General features: G+C 38.7%; 1 protein-coding gene across 1 annotated transcript; it reads right to left on the reverse strand.

Moving 5' to 3' along the window:
* Positions 1–624: 624 nt before the first annotated feature.
* LOC130743936 (uncharacterized) lies at positions 625–1,830 on the reverse strand. The gene has a single exon (XM_057596147.1). It carries the CDS (start codon positions 1,828–1,830, stop codon positions 625–627), a length of 1,206 nt encoding a protein of 401 aa, XP_057452130.1.
* Positions 1,831–17,805: the final 15,975 nt, after the last annotated feature.

Here is a 17,805-nt window from a genome sequence, read left to right on the forward strand (position 1 = left end):
TCAGCCAACTTCTCTAGAAGTTTGAGTTAATTTAAAAAAATCATCTGGTTACGCAAGACTATAGAAAAAGGTGTAACCTGATATCTTGCACCTTCGAAAATATCAAGATACGCAATTTAGGAAAACCCATGTTTCATTACTTCAATGCGAACGAGGTAGGGAGTCTTTATTTATGTTTACAAGTTTTTCCCGGATACTATTTGGTTGTGGTTTTTCGTAGAAAATAAGTATAAAGTTTGAAATATGTATCTTCCGGGTTACAAGTTACAACAATACACGCATAGAGCTATGAGTTTCTGTTAAATAACCTACCGTACATTAATTAAAAAAAAAATACCGTAAATCGCTGCCTCTTGCCCACATTAGAAGCCAATGGCATTCTGAAAAGTAAATTGACAAGTAAAAAAGTTCACTACCAGGAAAATAAATTAGAGTAAAACGTGACAACATCCACTGTGAACAAATTTGATATAAACCAAAACGGCCCCGAATTGACATGGTTGAACTTTTGTACATTTCAATCGTAATTGAACGCATTAGGATCCGGATATTAAAAATATGCTACAAAAAACAACACTGCTACCCTGAAGTCACACATTGATACGTAACTAAATCATTAAACATTTAATAGTTGTTAGCAAGAAACTTTTTAAAAGAAGATGGATGAGGACAGCGACATCGTTGAAACGTACTAGAGTAAGGAATAAAGTTAATATTTGTCCTCGAATCATTGATCCCTAGCTGCCTCAATTTCCAGGGATGTGGACCATTTATGTTGTACCCGTAAATTTTTTCTCTGGTTGCAAAGATTAAACAGTTTCCATTAACAACAGTATAGGGCCATCTTATAGGCTCTCTAAAGATCGAGTTGGGTGAAGAACGGGCTGCAGAAAGCACTAGATCATCCATGGTAACATGAAGAATTTGAACCCACGAAGAATTTTGAGAAGTAGGGGCTGCACAAGTGAAAAGAGTGAAGGAAGAGTTAATAAACCTTACTAGGCAAAGAGACTCTTGAGATGTCCATCTACAGCCCCATGTGAAAACTCCATATGACCCGTGGAAGAGATATTCAAGAGCATTATTGGGAAGGTCCAACCGCACGCTTGTATGATCAGTGAGAGAGTAGGCCATTATGTATGGCATGATGGTAGCATCATCAATGAAGTTCATGTAATGATAATTGTCAGACATAAAATATATCCATTCATTCACAATTGCAGGTTTACTAATATTCAATTTCCGGTCACCCAAATTCATGTCTGGGTTAAGAACTTGCCACTGGTCCGCTATTTGGTTGTACTCCTTTAAGACATAAGGCGGGAAAATCTTATTTTGTCGGGTCACCGAAAGCAATCGGTAATCATTGCGGGTCGGGGCCGTAGCTGGGATGATGATGATATTGACATTAGCATTCGCGTCGTACTCACCACAACGTGTCCTGAGGGGAGCCCATGAACTGGTCACAGGATTACAGATCAAGAGACGAAACACTTTTTTCCGCCTGAAACGGACAACAATCAAGCCATTCCATGACGAAAGAATCTTCCCCGACCGTGCAACGACATTGAAAAAGTCTGTCGGAACACCAGCCGCAGGCCCGTCCTCTAATAAATTATGTAGACCCAACCCTGTAACTTGGTGATAGTCAGAGACCGGAGAAGTGAAGATGTGGAGATCGCCAACTGACAGCATATGGTCTGCTTGTTCCTCACAAAATCTGGGGATCCTGGTGTAGTCCACTCTTTTTCCTACGCACTTAAACCTACATACAATGTATGCAGGTAATCTATGGAACACGTGGTAAAGCACATCTTGCCAGGCAGTCATTTTGCGATTTCGCAACAAGGAGACAGAGGTTTGATTATGAAAGGATACGAATGGAAGAAGTAGGAAGGCTAATCACAGATATAATCTGCCTTTAAGCTGATGGTCATATATAACGACGACAAAACACACAAATTTGCCTCTATAATGTATTAATGTCATTATTTATTTGTTTATTTCCTTCAGACAACTAACCTGGAGTTCTTATGTAATTTTGCTAATATTACTAAAGTAGTTTTGATATTTTTGTTTCTGTGATTACAGTAATAACAATGATGAAGTGAAATTAAATTAAAATAATTTAATGTGATAATAGAGTTATTTTTGAGATCTATTTTACTAAAAAAATTGTTTAGAGTTATCTCCAATAGTTTAAGTTTATTGAGGCCAAATACGTTATCAGGAAGATATATTTTGATTTTGAGGCGGCAGACTTAAAAAAATTAGGTTTATATTAATAGAAAAAATAATATATTACTTATGGTGAAAACATAATAAAAATATAATTAATTTAAAATTAAATAATTGAGCCAAAAACATATAATAGTCTCTTACTTTTTGTATTCGATAAACTTGTCCAGAAAAATATTCTTGGGGATAAATTAGGCACTTTGAATTATCATTAATTCAGTGAAATAGTATTAATGTTCAATGTGCAAATATGGACTTAGTAAACACTAAACAAATCCAACTGTATTAAATGATTGTTGATCACGTTATAGTTAAGTTAATGGGTGTAATAAGACCGGATTGGTCGAATTTAAGGTCCTTAAATGTCTAAACAAATCAAACAATTGGTCTAGGGTGATTAAAATTACTAAATTTTTGTTTCAGAACTAAAACGAACCAATAGATTGAGATCGAATAGATTTGGTTCAACATTCGCAATTAGAATAAAAGTTATTAAAAATTCGCTAACTAAATAGTCTAAAAACGAGAATAATAGTAAACAATCCGACATTCCCAAAGAAAAAGACATTTGATAAGAATTTAGGTGACCCCTAATGTTGACCACTTTTTGGTTGGAGGGAAGGGAAAAGAAAGGGAAAGAAAACACGGAAATCGAGGAGTGAATTTGGACTAATGTTTAATTCATGTTCACTCCTCGATTTCCGTATTTTCTTTCCCTTTCCTTTCCTCTCCCTCCAACCAAACATAAGTGGTCTAGACCACTTTTTTTAACATGCTGTAACAGGTCAACACATCTTTTTTTAAATAAATTTAATATATGACAAATTTTTAATGACATTTTTTCTTTAAAAAAATAATGTGTTGAACTGCTATATACCCAGTCAAATTACACCACCTAAAAATAGTGCATATTAGGTTCTCCCAAGAATTTAATATTGGCAAGACAAATAGGATAAAATTTTAAGTACAAACCTAGGTATACGGGTCAGTGGAGCTTATGGGACATAAAGCTGTTGACGTGAGGTCGTGAGCGAAGACCTTTGATGTGTGACTTAAAGGGGACATAAAGTTGATCCGAAGACATATTCGTGCTCCTTGCGTATCAAACCTTTTACTTGATGTCTCTTCTTAACTCACCATCAACCTGTGTGTACTTCCTGTTTCCATTATACTATTTTGAAATGCACGGACCAGAGGATAATGTTCGATTGGCATTTAAAAAATGAGGTGGAGAGGTGAAAGGAAGAGATAAATATCAAGAAAATAAAAGCAAGGGAAAAAAAGTATTATAGGAAATAGCTAATAAAAAGAAAGATATATGAATTAAAATAGGTGAAAATTGATTGTTTAGAAAATGAGATAGGTATATATCATTACTCCGAACCAAAGCAAATATATTTCATGTTGTTGGAGGAGAAAATATGTTTAATATTTTTATAAATATATAAGAGTAGAAATTGTATTATATAAATATATAGTAGACTTTGAATAAAATATTAAGGATAAAAATGAGAATAAATTGAATAAGCTATTAGCTTTTAGCTATAAGCTACCTCAGATAGCTTATACCTTCAAGCTTTAAAGCATCTCCAATGATGAGATCTTATTTTGGGACTTAACTAACTTTTTGTGGGCCCAGACTGCCACGTAGAATTTAAGACATTCATAAGGTCTCCATGCACATTTCACTCTAATGGTTAGGATCTTATTTTACTTTAATGTGATAATATAGTAATGGTAAATATAAAAATAATTATACATGGGCTTTAAGCCCTCCACAATATCAAAAAAAAATAAAAAAATTATACAAGTATGTCCTTTTGAGTCATTTTCCAATTTAAGCTTGTTAAACAACTAGTTTTACCATAACTTTTGTTCAAATCACGTATCTTTCAGCTTTCAGCTATCTTATAAGCTTTTAGCTAGTTTTTCAACTTTAACCAAGCTAATCTGCTAAACATGCATGTCAAGCATAGCCTTAGTGGATAGTGATAATTGTGCTTGGTGAAGAGTAGAGATGATAAATGAGAGACCTAATATTAAATAAAGGTATAGAAGGAATAACCACAGTAAAAATACATTGGTTTTGAGAAACAACATACATTTTGAAACTAGTGCAAATGCTAAAACAACAAATAGAATGGAAATGAAAAATACAGTATCTGAGTGTTAAACGTGAGTTCTTTGTAAAAATATTTATTATTTATTATTGGACACTTTTATCAAAACGTGATTATATGTAAAAATATATATATGTTTAGCCACGTTTATCATATAGGTTTGAGTCATGTATCTCTTTTATTGGCTTAAGTTATGTATCTCTTCAGTATGTAATTGTCATAGTTTTAACCATACACATAAAGGAGGCTGCATCAAGCAGCCACACCTCATTCCAAACCATTTTACTTATCTCACTCTATCATTCTCTCTTCTCCGGTTCTCCCCTCTCATTTTCACTAATTTCTTAACACAATTGATATATTGACAGGATTTAAATAATGTGTAAATAAAGCTTGAATTGTTTTTTATTTTATAAGATTCACCATTCACCCACCGTATTCATTATTTACAAAAAAAAATTGTGAACATTATTCACTAGCATCTCTTCACAAGTCAAGATTGTATTTTTTTATTTTTATATTGGGCTAAACCGATTCCTTGTATCTCACACGTATTCATTCATTTTTTTGCTCTAGAACCTTCCGAATTCACCATTCTCACCAACCGTATTCATTATTCGCAATTCTCCATGTTTCTCCCTTCGTCCATTCATCCAAACCATTATCTTTTCAACTTCTCTCTCTTACTCTCACACCCAGATTTACCTTCTCCTATCACCTTCTTCTCTCGTTCTCTCTAACTCTCAAACCCAGATTCCATTTTCTGTCGCTCCTATCATGGAATCCGTTGGTTCTACCCGCTCTGTGATCTGTCCGACGTCTGGTGTTGATTCGATCACCGTCTCTTCTCCGGCTTGCTCCGCCTCCGCTTCGGTCGTCATATCCGGTTAGTCCATTTGCTATCTCTTGTATGATTTCCTGTTACTTTCGCTTAGCTATAAACCGTGTAGGATCATGGGTAAAAACCATGTATTGTTACTTTCTAATCCATACACTTAAAGCAATTTGCAATCACTATCAATTTAAATCTAAAAGTAGATTTTTGGTGGCCCAAAATTTTGGGTATATGTATCATTGCTCTGTATTCTGTAAGAAATCAATGAATCATACAGACGTGGTTCCTTTTTTCTGGAAAATTATTCCGTTTTTATGGACATAAGAGAGCATGGGAATTTCAAAACCAGGGCATGAATCGCATAAGAGAGACTGGTATGAAATAGGTTTGTGAGACATTGACTGCAAAACCGGGATAGGTAAGGATGGTGGTACGTGGGTTCAATGTGTGCTTAGCCGCTTGACCTAGGTATGTACATTCCAGACTGCGAATAAAGAGGGGGAGAACACCTTTGAGTACGTGTGAGAGATAAAGACTGAGAAGAGTATGTGGGGGCCTAGATGCCAAATCGAAATTTCAGAGGGTTCATAAAAAATAACTAATCCTATATACAAGGTGGTATGTTGAAATTTTTTTCCAGGGGGTTCGACTGGACCCCTTGACTATAGTGTGGGCCCGCCCCTGGCTTTAAACTAATCTCTCATATGCAGTCTGAACTTGGTTTATTTTATGCAATATTACCTTATCTTTTTACAAAGTACATTTTTAAGTGAAAAAAAATTTGTGTTTCAGTTGTCTGCAAAGTCGCCGTCTACCAATGTCTTGCGTGGTAAAAAATAAATTGATCTCCCAAATTTTTTTATTGGTTTAGAAAGAAACAAAAATAATGTGTAACCTGGCGTTACATGTGCCGAATTTAACCTGCTGCTTCCCCCTTTTAGCTCTGTAGTTGCTTGTTTCTTCGGGGCTTTTCTCCGAAAATAAAGTTGGGGTGAGTTTGTCGTTTATGGCGATTTCTTGTTTTTCTTTGAACTTTCTGTGTAATATTCTTTTTTACGAGTTATGTAACATGTCACTAAAGATATAACTGAACTATCATTAGGGAGTTTGAAGAAAGATTCTGAAGGTGGGATGTCTCGTGACAAAGGAAATCCCTCTGGGAACCAAGTTGAAATATATTCCTCTGCAAATGTTGTGGAACTTGAAGAGAGAATTAGCAGACTTGAGAAAGTGACTCAACAGTTAAAGAGGGAAAAATTTGGTAAATGAAAAACCGGATGCAGAGGTCGGCCAATGGGTTGTTGCTTGCAAGGCTGGGAAAAGAGGCTATTGTAAGGTGGCTTATTGTAATGTCATGTTTTTATATTTTTAATCGTAAGCTCAACTTAATTATCATTGTTCGCCTTATTATTGAAAGTAACTTTTGCTTACAATAATCTTTTGCTTTCACGACACAATCTTTTACCATTACATGGTTCAAGAAGACCAATGCACTTTGGTCGCCTTATTATTGAAAACAGCTTTTAGTTTCAATGAACTTTACCTTTCACAACACAATATTTTGCAGTGACCTCTAATATGCAACACCACTTTTTTTAACCTGCTATAATAGGTCATGACATTTTCTTTTAAAGAAATTTAATTTATAACACATTTTTAATGGTATATTTTTTTAAAAACAATAATATGTTGACCTGTTATAACCGGTCAAAGTAAGTGGTGTGAAATTGTAACACTCTAAAAAGTGGTGCATATTAGGGAGACCTAGACCTAGTTGCCACCGTATTTATTTCCAGGGATGATTGAAACTAACGAACCAAAAATTAAGTGTCATTAACCGACAAAGCCTATAAAAGAGAGAGGGCGCCAATTAATAAATAAATAAGTTGTGTATAAATACTAAAGGATTCAAAACTTTCTCAACTCTTCCTACTGAACCCCGTAGTTTGTCAGAATTGTTCAGAAATCTTTGTAAATGCTGCAGCTAGATTACGCTCTCATGGAATTTTTTTCGAGTACACTGCGCTCCCGGCCTCCTCCGCTCGAGACTCAAGTACGGAGCCACCATGGCTAAATAATCTCCCTATTTTTCTCTAGGAACGCAATCTGTGATCCAAGGCTGCTACAGACCATGAAAGTGCTGATCGTTATCTACAGCAGAATCGCGTATAATCCACCCAACATGTGCCCGTTTGGCATCCCGTTAGACACGACGTGTTAGAATTAACGTGATTTTGTTAGAATGATTTTGAATAAAATTGTGTTTGAGTAAACATGATTTATGTTTGGATGATATGTAAAAAACGTGATTTAAAAAAAATGAATACCCTTTTGGATGATATTAATTAACTCATGTTTAGCACCATAATTAAATTCTTCAATGTATTCATCCCCTGTTCTTCAACGCTTCAACCCTCTCCACCAACTTAAGAATAAAAAAAAAAAACACAAACAAACACAAACATATCTGCAACCTCACACGGGATAGGGGCCGCCACCCCCACCTAGCCATGACCCACCCAGCAGCGAACCTCATTAAGCAAGAGTGAATATGAAGAGAAGAAAGCAAGATTTGAAACTAACAAAGTAAATAATTGATCTGGAATAGCAGAGCGTGAATATCATCCACATCCATATGGTAAAATTTTCAATCCTTCTCATTCTACCTCTCATTCAAAGAAAAGGACTTGAACATCAAACGGAAATTAACAAGCATTAAGCAAGGCGTTACATTATTTCTTGTAAACATAGGTCAACAAGGCTCTCAGATCTGCGACGTCAGAACTTATTTGACGTTGGGAGACATTGAAATAAGTCATGAATGACGAAAATTGTGCTTCAGTTTGGTTGATTCTTGCTATCATGGCGTTGTGTTGCACAACTTGCTCTTTCCTCACGGAGCTCAAATTATCTTCAATGCGCGATGAAGGTATGAAAAACGGTAGAAAGGGGGGGGTTTGAATAACGTTTTCAAGATAAAGCTTCCACCTTAAAGATTTTGACAAATCTTTCGAGAACTTAAGTGCTAAAGATAAGAGATAGAAAAGCACACAAGGATTTTATCCTAGTTCACTTGATAAATCACTCAAGCTACTCCAGTCCACCCGTTAAGGTGATTTCTTCCTTCTTAGAATGAAGGCAATCCACTAATCAGGTAAGAGTTACAACTGCACTTGAAACCTACAAGTGACTAACAATTACACTGACTTAGCTCACACTAAGATTCACTCTCTTAGTCTTCTCTAGGATCCGATCAACCTTGATCTCCTAAAGGAACTAAACAAACTGTTTATCAAAGAATTGTTTACAAGAGATTTGCTTCTAAAAAGCTAATAGTAAACTCAATGAATTTCAGATGAAAGAAAGCTTAGAAGAATTTGAATTTGTCTTGCGCGTATGTGAATGCTTCTAGCCGCTTCTTTCAGTCTTCAGCCTCTTTATATACTCCAAGGATTAGGGTTGAGCGTTGCATGGGAAATGCTACCGTTGGAGGGCAGTTCTGGAAAATCCAGCTTCTGCTGTGTCTGAGACTGTTAGGTAGGTCGTCAGGAAGGTACAGTTGCTTTTGTACTTGGATAGCGACTTGACCTTTAAACCTAGGAGACTTCTGATCAGGAGAAAGCTTCATGTTGGAACTTGTGAAGCCGGTTGATCAGAGTCAGAGGGAAAGCCCAGATCCTCTGACCATTGTTTCTTCTGATTTTGAACTCAGAGGGAAGTACATGGTCTTCAGAGTATCTTGCTTCTGGACATCAGAATTTCACTAATCAGCTTCTGGATCTTCAGAGTCTTCTACACCATCAGAATATCTGAGCCTTCAGTGTTTCTTGGTTATCAGACTTTCTGGATCTTCAGAACTTCTAGTGACTGAGTCCACATCAGAGTTTGTATAACTTCAGAACTTCTGAAACTTTTCCACTGTTCATACTGAACATGGTGAATGCGAAAGCGTTGCTTGGGTCGCTCTTTATACACAGTGCTTCTGATTTGTGTGAGATTGAGTTGAGGTCAGAGCCTGTAAATAGCACACTCAGAAAAACACGTTAGAGTACCACAATTGTTCATATCAAAAGGTTAACTTGTAATCATCAAAACATAGAGTTGTACTACTAGATCAAAACTTGATCTTACAATCTCCCCCTTTTTGATGATGACAAAACTAAGATTTTTGATGAACAATTCTTAAACATTAAACTGAATTCACTCAGAGTTTAGAGATATAGAATAAGACTTATCCTGATGTGAATAGTTTATCTTGCTCATTCTGAATTCAAGTCACTGCTTGATTCTGAGCTTAGCTCCCCCTGAATCTAATACTTGATGAAAACATTAGTAAAGTCTAGATTCTGAGCTAAATGATATAAGAGTTCAGAGTGAAAAACTTATGACATAGATGAAAATAGAGTAATCAGAGCGCATAAGTAATCAGAGTCACGGACAAGGTATCAGAGACTTGGGTATCAGAGTCAAATTAGAATCACTTCAGAGGAAGTGAAATGTATTCCTTGTATTTGCCCAGTGACACATCTATGGTCATAAAGGTGGAACTCTTAAATTCTCCAAAAGAAAAATAAATCACACTAACACATCTTACACATCAAAAACTGGGTTTACTCCCCCTTTTTGTCATAAGCAAAAAGCTTGGGGTGTGAAAAACTTAGCTTGAAGTACAAGGTACTCCCCCTTAGAGAAGGTCTAAGTTTAAAGACAATTAAAACGATGCATGAATCAGAGTTAGGCGAAATAAATAGAAGAGTTAATGCAAGAGAAGAACGTTTACCACCGGCCAAGGGAGTAAAGAGGAGGGTCAGTTACTAAGAACTTAACCTCAAGAAACTGTAGGAGCATTAACTTTCAGAGAGAAAGTGAAGCCTATATAAAGCATTGGAGAGAGGGGTAAGCTTCACAACATCATACCAGAGAAAAATGGCATCATACATGATCGCATTAGAGGAGCTGAGAAAGAGAGCCTTTGAGGAGGACTTGTTTCTCAACATTAGGCATCCAGAGGGTACAACAACCATCTCAGAGCTAACACGGACACTGCTGGAGGAGGACCTGCGTCCAGAGTTGAATAGAGACTTGAGGGAATTTCTTGCCTTCGTGGAGGAGGTGCAATAACTCAGCCAGCTTGAACTAAAGCTGCTGGAAGAAAAAGAGATCTTGGAAAAGAAGCTCAAGACTGCAGAAGAGATTCTGGAGAGGGATGAGCTAAAAGACAGGCTCAACAACATCCAGTATGCACTGGAGCGTCTGGAGAAGGAGAGGTCAGAGCAGCGCCAGGAGTGCAGAAGAATGAGGAGGGATCCTCCATTCTAGGATTTTAGGAAAAAAAAAAATGTATGATGTAAAAGCGGTTATGATGAATAATAAAAAAAATTTGCAAACATAATGTCAGATATATAGATATATATGCATATATAATCACAAACGAGCAAAGTAAAGATTAACAAGAAAGAGCCAGAGGTTAACGAAATAAAACACAGGTAAAGAAAAAGAAATCAAAACGAATAAATCCTAAAGCTAGGGTTTATCAGATCGACGCAGAAGTTCCATCATCATTTGCTTCATTTCAATCAGCAGAGACTCATGAGTGTCAAGACGTTGTTCCACAATGTCGAGTCTGGACGAGTTTGGCTGTGTAGAACTAGAAGGAACATTCTGAGCAGCGTGAGGAGCTGGAGTGGAAGCAGAAGCAGCAGGAGTAAAAACTACGGGTGCAAGTTCTTGGCATCTAAGAGCTTCAGCCTCAGCTTCAAGTCGTTCTGTCTCTAATCTGGCTTGTTCAGCTTGAGCTGCTGCTTGACGTGCAGCTTCTTCTGCTTGTTCTTTCTTTCTTTTGGCTTCTTCAATAGCTTCAAGTAGCTTATGTCTCTGTTCTTGTTCATGAAGAGCCACCCTTCTAGCAAACCTTTGCTTTGCAGCCTCGATCCTCTGACTTCCCTCTGCATTCAGTAGCTGCATCATAACGGGAACTTGAGCCACTAGCCAAGTGCTCAGATTGTTCCACTCTTCAGCCACATGTTCAGCATTCTCGCTTAGGTCAGTCTGACCTTGCACATTGCGTAGCATCAATGAGGCTTCATGATGGAAAATATTGATGCACTCAGAGAGAGATGTGGGTCGGAGGTGAGTGTAAGGAATTATAGAGAGGTTGGTTTCAGGAGAGGCTGGGTGATTGCTGCTGTGAGCTTCAGAGGCACCTTGTGGAGAGCCAATGTTAAACATTTGAGCATTTGGTTCAGAGGTTCCAAGGTGAGGTTCTGAAGTTTCAACCAGAGGATGGGGTGATCTAACTGAGGAGTGGTTAGACACAGATTGTTCTGGTTCAGGTTCTGGTTGAACAGGCTCTTGTTGGTCAGGGGCAGGGTGAGCTTGTTGAGCCAAAGGGTCTGCCTCATGTAAAGGATTGGCCAAGATAGGTTCATCTGGGTCAACTAGACGTTCAGGTCTAGGGCCAGGATATCTCCTAGGGCTTGGACAAGTGAGATAATATTCTTCTAAGGTAGACACCTTTTCTTTTCTAACTTCCATGAATTTTCGAAGGGATTCAGAGTTGTTGGAAGGAGAAGAGTCAGCAACATTTGTTGGGAAGGATACAGGTGTAAGGGTTGTGGAAGAGTCTGTATCCGTGGTTCTGGGAGCCAGACGTTCTGATGCTCTTGGGACAGAGTGATCAGAGGTTCTGGGTCCAGGTTTTGTTTGGTTAGGCTCTGGTTTCTCAGGGATGATGGGTTCAGAAGTTAATGGGTTGTACTGGATGGTAATGGGAGAGGTTGGTTCATCTGGCCTAGAGGGTTGGTTCTGGAGCAAATTCCAGAGAGGTGCTTCAGTAGGAGAAGGTTGGAAAAATGAAGACCTTGGGGAATGTGGTGGAGAGGTGGTTTGTGCAGCTGGTTGGGACTCAGAAATGGGAGTGAGTGGATTTGAAGATTGTTTGAGCATGGCTGATATGGGGAGTGCATCAAATAAATTCAAATCATCATCAGAAGCAACTGCAGACTTACTTGATTGTGCTGATGATCTTGTCACTCTGGCAGGAGTTTCAATCCTTCTGATCACTTCAGCAGCTGGTTCCACCCGAGTAGGCTTCATCACAATTCTGACCTGCTTCTTCTTCTTCTTAGGAGAAGGAGGACCATCCTCATTATCACCATCATCACCATCATCTGGCTTGCTGGTTTCATCATGTTTTCTCTTGGATTGACCAGCCTTCTTCCTTTTGGTCAGAGGGACATCTGATTCCTCAGAAGATTCTTCTAGGATCATCTTCCTCTGAACTTTCTTCTTGATAGGAGAAGGAAACTCTGGAGCTGGCGGCAGTCTGCTGAAGAATTCATCGAGATCAATTTCATAGCCTTGAGCCCTTAGGTCTTCAACATAGCACCTAATGGCTTCAGGATTGTCTGCCTGTGTCCACAGAGGGTAGTCATTCAGAGGCACCCTTCTACTTCTGATTTCAGAAGATGTGTCTTCATGGGCAGGAGCAATCTTCTTCTTGACTAGGCCCATTTTCTTTAGAGAATTCGCAGTGAAGACATCACTGACAATGGTGGTCAGATCCTCTGTGCATCCAGCATTGACCAGATCTTGAATGAGGCCACTCTCAATGAAGAGATCAGACAACAGTCTCCCAAGGGGGATATACTTGATTGCTGACTTGATGGAGGCAGTAGTCCTAGACTTCCGGATACACTCCTTCAAGTAGGAGAACAGGAAGTAGGGAAGGCAGATCTTCTTCTTGTCTTGGATGAAGAACAACATCGCCTTCTGGTTGAAGTTGATGTAGTCTGGGGAACTACCCTTTGGTCTCTGGTTTATGCAGTTGAGCAGAATCTTGTGCCAGATCCTGAGCTTGGGATAAAGGTCCATCACTTTGTAATTAGTCTTGCCCGGTTTGTAATTGGTGTACAGGGCCTTGTTGGTCTCATCCTTCGTCTTGGGTTTCAGCTTCGATTCAGTGAATTGGAAACGATACCCAAGAGCAGTTTCTGCACCCAGCAGATTCACGAAAGACTTCTCTGTAATGATGATCTTCCTTCCAAGAATGTGAGATACCACCTGAGTATCATCGCAGTCGGCGTGCTTCCAGAATTCCTTGATCAGTTTGTCATACACCGGTCCTCGAAGCCTGTTGAAGTAATTTTCCCAACCTTGAGCTTGGACTTCAGGACGAAGATCATACCCATTTGTAGCAAGATTGTCGAGGTCGAATCTCCATTCTGCCAGTACTTGAAGTTCCTCAGGAGCATATACGCAGTGAACGGCACAGCCCCGTTCTGCAATCGGAATAATCTGCTCTTGAGCTTGACCTTGATCTTGATTCGGATTCTCAGGACCCCTTTGACCTGTTGCTAGACCAACTACCATATGAGGGAACTGGGTTGCATCTGCAGTAGCTCTTCTGGTTTGACTCACCATTTTTGGAGCGGTTGAAGGTTTAGGTAGAAGATGAAGGTTGAAAGATGAAGAGAGATCGAGAGAGAAATCGAGGGTAAGCGGTTTTGAAATAGCAGAAGAGAGAGAGAGTAAAAACCGAAAGTGAAGGAGATCGTGTGTGTATAGTGGGTTTTGACAAATAACCGTTGTTGATTCAAAAAGCAATTTAAAATCAACGGTTGAAAATTAAAGATAGATAATAACAGTAAATACACATATCACACACAGGAGAGAAGCACATCTACACGCAACATGACAGACTGTCACACGGGCACAAGGAACTATGCATCAGAAATACTGACACACGTGTTGCTATCTCAGCTTCAGAGTCAGTACCAATGGGTACACACACTCTGATTGAGTTACCTTCTGGACTAGACATCTTCTGATCAAGAAGTATCATAGTCAGAGGTTCTGATCCATCTTCACTCTGGACAAAAGTCCATGTTCAGATTTTTCAGAATAAAATTAAATCTATCCTCTGCTAAGGGCTTTGTAAAGATATCTGCCCATTGATGGTCAGTATCAACAAACTTTAGAAGAAGTACGCCCTTCTGTACATAATCTCTAATAAAGTGATACTTTACCTCAATGTGCTTTGCCCTTGAATGCAAGATAGGATTCTTACTCAATGAGATTGCAGCAGTGTTATCACAATAGATTGGGATATTGCTCTCAAGGATCTGATAATCCTCCAGCTGATGTTTCATCCAGAGCATCTGAGTGCTGCATATTGCTGCTGAGATATATTCTGCCTCTGCAGTTGATAGTGCAATGGTTGATTGCCTCTTGCTTGCCCATGAGACTAGATTGCTTCCCAGAAATTGACAATTTCCAGAAGTACTTTTTCTCTCTGTTCTATCTCCAGCATAATCAGCATCACAATAACCTGAAAGCTTATACTCTGATGTTTTCTTATACATCAAGCCAAGGTTAGTGGTGCCTTTCAGATACCTTAGGATCCTCTTAACAGCAGTTAAGTGGGTTTCCCTTGGATCTGATTGGAAACGAGCACATAAATGAACACTAAATAGTATGTCTGGCCTAGATGCAGTTAAGTATAGAAGTGAACCTATCATGCCACGATAGAGCTTCTGACATACTTTACCACTTTTATCTTCTTTCTCCAGAATGCATGTAGGATGCATTGGAGTCTTGGCCACTGTAGATTCCAGCATATTGAACTTCTTCAGAAGTTCTTTAGTGTACTTGCTCTGGGAGCTTGCTTCAGACCATAGAGTGACTTCTTCAATTTGAACACATGGTCTGGCTTCTTCTCATCTTCAAAACCTGGGGGTTGATGAACATAGACTTCCTCTGAAATATAACCATTTAGGAAGGCACTCTTCACGTCCATCTGATGTAGAACTATGTTGTGATTCACTGAGAAAGAGATCAACAGTCTGATTGCCTCCAGTCTTGCTACTGGAGCAAATGTTTCAGTGTAGTCTATTCCTTCCTGTTGGCTGTAGCCTTGAGCAACTAGCCTTGCCTTGTTTCTGACTACATCTCCTTTCTCATTCAGCTTGTTTCTGAATACCCATTTTGTTCCAATTACATGGACACTCTCAGGCTTCTTCACTAAGCTCCAAACATCGTTCTTGGAGAATTGATTCAATTCTTCTTCCATGGCCAGAATCCAATCCTTGTCCTGAAGAGCTTCATCTATGGACTTGGGTTCAATTAAGGACACCAATCCTTTCAGACTGAGCAAGGTCTCTTCAGAGGGTCTGAAGGCTGATCTGGTTCTGACTGGTTCGTCTTTGTTGCCCAGAATCAATTCCTTAGGGTGAGCTGCAGTGATTCTGCTCTTCTTCAGAGTTTGTGAGTCAGAGGGACCAGCTTCTTCCTCTGGTTCATCTTCCTCTGGCTCAGCTTCCTCTGGAGCTTTGCCTTTGTCAGAAACATTAATGCTTAAATCTGCAAACTTCTCAACTAGCTTTGACTGGTCAGAGTCAAGCTTATCGTCAAATCTAACATGAATAGTTTCTTCAATAGTCTTAGCATCAGTATTATAAAATCTAAAACCTTTAGATATCTCAGAATAACCAAGTAATAGACATTTAGAAGATTTAGCATCAAATTTATGCAATCTATCCTTAGTATTGAGAACATAACAAACACAACCAAAAGGATGAAAATAAGAAATGTTGGGTTTTATGTTCTTCCACAATTCATAGGGAGTCTTATTCAGAATTGGTCTCACAGAGATTCTATTCTGAATGTAACATGCTGTATTTACTGCCTATGCCCAAAAGTGCTTAGCCATGCCAGTTTCTTGGAGCATGGTTCTAGCCATCTCCTGAAGAGTTCTGTTCTTCCTCTCAACAACACCATTTTGTTGAGGAGTTCTGGGACAAGAGAAATCATGTGCAATTCCATAGGAATCAAACAGACTCTCAAACTTGTCATTCTCAAACTCTCCACCATGGTCACTTCTGACACGCACAATCCTACAAGCCTTCTCGTTTTGCACTTGGGTAATGAAGGTAGAGAACACAGCATGAGACTCATCCTTGCGGGTTAGAAACTTTACCCATGTCCAGCGGCTATAGTCATCAACGATAACCATCCCATATCTCTTGCCACCTATAGACTCAGTTTTCACTGGTCCAAAAAGGTCGATATGCAGAAGTTCCAACGGCCTTGAGGTTGAGACAACATTCTTTGCCTTGAAAGGGACTTTTGTGAATTTGCCTTTCTAACATGCTTCACAAAGAGCGTCTGAAGCGAACTTCAGATTGGGTAAGCCCCTGACAAGGTTTAGCTTGCTCAGCTGAGAAATCTTTCTCATACTGGCATGCCCTAACCGTCTATGCCATATCCACTGCTCTTCATTAACAGACAGAAGGCACTTCACATTCTGAGCCTCCAACTCAGATAATCTGATCTTATAAATGTTGTTCTTCCTCTTGCTGTTAAACAGAACAGAGCCATCGATTTGACTTACAGCCCGGCAGGACTTTTGATTGAATATAACATCATAACCCTTGTCAGCTAATTGACTTATAGACAATAAGTTATGTGTTAAGCCGTCTACCAATAACACATTATCAATGCATGGACTACTATCTACACAAATAGTACCAGTACCAACAATTTTACCCTTTTCATTTCCTCCAAAGCCAACTTCGCCTCCAGGCTTAAGTTTTAGCTCTTGGAACATACGCCTTTCTCCCGTCATGTGACGCGAGCATCCACTGTCCAGATACCATGATTGGTGTTTCAGTGGAGCTATCAAGGATATCTGCAACATAGATAATCTTGTCCTTAGGTACCCACTTTCTGGGTCCTTTCTTGTTAGTTACCCCAGAGGTTCTGATCACCTTGGGTGTCTCAACATGATATTTTAAAGGAATATTTGCATGATATTTAGACATAGAGAAGGATCCCTTTTTAGGAGGGTTTTTAGCAACTTTAGCAGGTAAAGGATCAGGCAATATGGTACCAGATGGAACAAAGCATTCATGTTAAGTTCAAACGTGTTACAACGTGTTTCAATCTTATTTTGATCCTAACAATTTTTATAAATACTTTTCTCTACTAAAATCTAATTCCAGATGTTAATGACATTTTTCAGGAAATATATATTATAAAGTCGCATGCTTCAACAAATATGTCTAAGCCTTATAAGGAAAAAGAAGTCTACGCAAGATATGACCGCATCGTCCAGTAAACAAGGAAGACACTTATTCTGTATCGTTTCATGCCACGTCATACCTCAGAATTTCAGAAGATGCCTTTGAGCGGGAAAGTCAAAATTGTATCTCAACTATTTGCCCCATGCTTTAGTCAGAAGGAAACTAATCTGGTCACGTGCAAACTGATTTACTTTTGAAGAGAGAAGTCTCAATGACCAATGAAGAGGAAAAAGGACAACACGTCAACATCACTTTTCCAAAATGTCTCTCTTCTGCAAAGTAGCCCAAAGCTATCACCACCTACTAGCTGACAAAGTACACCTTTTTGGCTAAAGGATAGCTTTGAACAACAGCATGCATTTAATGAAGCTACCAACCGGAGATTTGAATCAATGGTTAGATGACACTCACAACGGCTACAAACAACGGCCAGATTTTGTGTCTCAACGGCTACACAACTAGCAAGATCATATATAAAGAACATATCTGAAGATTGAAGAAAAACAAGAGAAAAATTTATTGCAAGAAAAGA

The sequence above is a fragment of the Lotus japonicus genome, chromosome 3 (genome assembly GCF_012489685.1).
Source record: "Lotus japonicus ecotype B-129 chromosome 3, LjGifu_v1.2".
Lineage (NCBI taxonomy): Eukaryota > Viridiplantae > Streptophyta > Magnoliopsida > Fabales > Fabaceae > Lotus > Lotus japonicus.